Genomic DNA, 4,174 nt, shown 5'->3' with positions numbered 1-4,174 from the left:
TTTATATCACTTTGTGGTGTTGTCCATGTCAACATTTGTTCAGTGTGATTTGTTGCTTAGATGTAAAGTCTGCATTGATTTACCATGTGCTGATGGCCCCCCTAAACTATACAAATATAGATTTTAAACCCTATGTTCGTGCTTTTTCTAGTGATAATTATTGGACACCCTTGCTCTGTAATACATCTAATGAAAAAGGAAAAAGATTGGTGGACATTGCACACATAAAAGGTGATATAATGGGAAATTATAGGTACTGATAAAGTGTATCTGTAAGTCAACAAAAAAACTGTGCATGAAAAGAGAATATCAGAAGGTAAGAGACATGAATGGAGAGGGATATAAAATTGTGGGGTATGAATATGAACATGAAGAGGAGGGTGTCAAAAATTTGGAAGCGTAAAGGCAAAATTATACTTTTTTGAACTCATTCATCAGCAACTACTTTGAATTGAAGAACAAAACTTAAGTCACACTTAATTTAGCTTAAAACAATACAATTAAGGACAAAACAGAAAGACTTGGAAGTCCACGGTGATCACCATATACACACACACACACCAATGTGCATATGGACACACTTATTTATCGATTGCTATGGCTAGAATATAGAAAAAAAAAAAACACAATCTTAAACATTACGAACTACCTCTAGCATGCATGCATGAATGCATTACAAACATGCACGAGTTAACTCATGGATGAACTGGTGCTGGAACACTGCCACCACTGCCAGGAATGGGAACCTCATAACCAGGGTTTGGGACAAAAGTGTCATCACCACCTGGAACATAACTGCGACCAGTTGATCCTGATCCTGTTCCTGTTCCTGAGCCAATTCCTGAGCCAGTTCCTGCTCCTGCTCCTGTTCCTGTTCCTGTTCCTGATCCAGTTCCTGCTCCTACTCCTCCATTGGCATGAGTAAATGGATTGTGAGGTGTAACGTGAAATTTGGGTGGAAATCCTACAGGTCCAATACCTGGAATATAAACCCTGTCATGAGACTTGAACAAGAACTGAGGCTCTTTCTTGTCTTGTGAGTTGGTTTGCTGGGAAATGCTGCGTCCAGCAACTGCTATGGCAATGAGGATATGGGAAATGAGCACAAGGGCAAGGAATGAGGAAGCTTTGGAAGCCATTTTCAGAGATAATTAAGCAAAGTGTTGAAGCAAGGAATGGTTTGTTTATGACTTGTGTTGAAGACATGAGGGAGTGATATGCATTATTTATATGATTCTGTGTTGTTACAGTGTGGAGTGAACTTTGGCGGTGAGTTAAGTGTAGTTCTTGAAGAAGGATTAATGTGATTTTGATGCATGCATGGAGATGGGGACACTTGGTAGCTGAACATTTCTTAGGATTTGGCTTTATTACTTTCTATTTGTGGAAAAAGGTTACCAATGTGAGAGCGGCTACTAAAGAGAGCCTTCATGAGGCTGATTTATGCACCGTAATATGTAGAAAAGTTGGAATTAATTTTCCCTATGTTCTTTACTAATGATTTTTTCACAAATGAGTATGTAATACAATTTTTAAACTGTGTTATTATTAGATTATTATAAGATGGATGCAAATTGGTTGTCTTCTCTATTTTACTTAGGAGATCCTTCACCAATAGGTTGAGAGTACAAGTGTGATTAATTCTTCATCAATTCTCATGAACAAAAAATAAAGATATAGAACTCTATTTTGTATAATTATATTAAACACTTATTTTTTTTCTTTTTATCTTTACATCATATCTCATATAAATTTATCACTTTTATTCTCTCTTTAGGAAATATGAAACGTTTTTTTGAACTAGACAAAGTGCGAAAAGGAAATTTTTATTGAACATCCACCTCATTTTGGAATGGAGGTGATATATAAGAGAAAAGATAAGATAAAAAAGAAAATTATATATGCATTAAATAGAATTGTACCGCTATATATGTTGATAACAAACATCTTGAACTACTTAGTACATCTCGAAAATAACTTCTTAAAGTTCTAACAAAAATTACATTTTGATGAATACTTAGTTATTAATAAGATTATTAATTATCTATTAAAAGGTTAAAGACATATTGATTCATCCTTAATTGTCATCAAGGTTGGTTTAGTGGTAATGTTAAAAGGGAGGGTGAGAGAGGTTATAGGTTCACCCATCCACTAACAAATACTGACAATTAATATTACTAATCAAATAACAGTTTAGAATAGTACAAGAATCATAAAAAAAAAAATCACTTAAACCGATCACAGTAATACAAATTGTAGTACCTATTATCAAAAGAGAAATTCTTCCAATATTATCGCCATTTATCCCATTTCCTCCACATTTAATTGTAGAGATTGGTACCATTCATTTAGGTTTGATTGTGTCATAACACTATAATTCAAATTAGGTTTATTGTTAACCTTTTTCCTTTTTTATCCATTGATAATGTTATTTATGTCCTTGAGTCTTCTTTTAACTTATTATCCATTAGTCATCTAACTCATTCTCTTGATTGTATTATTTCTTTTACCAAAGATTTTGTTTTTTAGAGGACCAAAGTTCGAGACAGGTAATTAGCACCAGATGTGAGTCCCATGGTCTTTATCATCTCTGCCCTTCTACACATGTTGAGACAATAATGAAGTCTCAATCTCTTTTTCATGCTCAGTTAGGTCATCCCAGTCTTACTAAATTACAACAACTTATTCCCAGCTTATTCAAGTTGTCCAGATCGTTGTGTGAGTCGTGTAAATTAAAGAAACACAATCGTAGTTCCTTTCTTCATAGTGTCTCACAATGTGCTTTGTCCCTTTTTGCATTAGTTCACTATAAAATTTTGGGACCTAGTCATGTTAAATATAATATAGGTTTTCAATATTTTGTTACCTTTATTGATGATTATTCTAGATGCACTTAGTTGTTTTTAAAGAAAAACTATTCTGAGTTGTTTTCTATATGTCAAACCTTTTATAATGAAATTAAAACTTAGTTTAGACTTCTATTCGAACTTTGCGAAGTGATAATGGTCATGAATATTTTTTCTGTTTTTTTAAACATTTAATGGTTTCTTATGACATTCTCTATCAAACTTCATGTGCTTATACTCCTCAACAAAATAGGGTGGTTAAGCGCAAAAGTAGACATCTTATTGAAACAACTCACACTATTTTAATTCATAGTGAGGTTCCTCTATATTTTTCAGGTGATGTTATTGTTACTGCATGTTACTTGTTAATCGCATGCCTTTTTTGGCATTAGGTGATAAAATACCTCATTCTATTTTATTTTCTCATGAACATCTTCATCCCTTACCTCTAAAAATTTTTGGGTCTACATGTTTTGTTCATAATTTTAGTTATGGTCTTGATAAGTTATCTCTTTCATCACACAAATGTGTTTTTATAGAATGGTTAAAATACCTTTTTGGTCCTAATTTTCGTCAAGTTTTTTCAAATAAGTCCTAATTTTGGTTTTGTGTTCAAATAGGTCCCAATTTTCGTCAATTATGTTCAATTGGATCCTTTTTATCTAACACCGTTTAAATCATTAACGGTCATGAACAGTGACTGCCACGTGTCATTTCGTGGTTTTTTTTTATTTTTTTTTTTTTTTATTTTTTATTTTTAATATTTTTTAAAAAAATTTAATTTTTTTTAAATGTACACGTGTCAACCCAAGAGTGTGCCACGTGTCACTTTGTGGTTTTTTTGAATTTTTTATTTTATTTTTTTGAATTTTTTTTGAATTTTTTTGAATTATTTTTTAAATGTCCACGTATCAATCTAGTAGTGTGCCACGTGTCAAAGTCAATATTCTATATTCAATTTGGTCCCTATATTTGTTATTTTTGTTCAATTAGGTCCTAATTTTTGTTAAGATTAACCAATTTGGTCCCTATAGAAGATGTGACCAAATTTAATTTTTATATCAAAGTTATAATGATGTGAATTTTAATATATTATATAAAGATATTTAATAAAAAATATGAATTTTAATATAAAAATTAAATTTGGTTTTAATTTGGAGAGGGACCAAATTGGTTAATGTTAACAAAAATTGGGACCTAATTGAACAAAAATAACAAATATAGGGACCAAATTGAATTTAGAATATTGACTTTGACACGTGGCACGCTATTGGGTTGACACGTGGACATTTTAAAAAAAATTAAAAAACATTTAATTTTTTTTTAAA

General features: G+C 31.6%; 1 protein-coding gene across 1 annotated transcript; it reads right to left on the bottom strand.

The window, feature by feature from the left end:
• Positions 1 to 442: 442 nt before the first annotated feature.
• On the bottom strand, positions 443 to 1,210 carry LOC114169147 (putative cell wall protein). Its single transcript, XM_028054185.1, has one exon. It carries the CDS (start codon positions 1,137 to 1,139, stop codon positions 696 to 698), a length of 444 nt encoding a protein of 147 aa, XP_027909986.1. The 5' UTR covers positions 1,140 to 1,210; the 3' UTR covers positions 443 to 695.
• Positions 1,211 to 4,174: the final 2,964 nt, after the last annotated feature.

The sequence above is a fragment of the Vigna unguiculata genome, chromosome 11, assembly GCF_004118075.2.
Source record: "Vigna unguiculata cultivar IT97K-499-35 chromosome 11, ASM411807v1, whole genome shotgun sequence".
In the NCBI taxonomy this organism is placed as follows: Eukaryota; Viridiplantae; Streptophyta; class Magnoliopsida; order Fabales; family Fabaceae; genus Vigna; species Vigna unguiculata.
This window is presented reverse-complemented; position numbering and strand designations above follow the sequence as displayed.

Bases quoted from the DNA above. Each gene is read 5' to 3' on its own strand.
- LOC114169147 (XM_028054185.1), bottom strand. From the start codon at position 1,139: ATGGCTTCCAAAGCTTCCTCATTCCTTGCCCTTGTGCTCATTTCCCAT.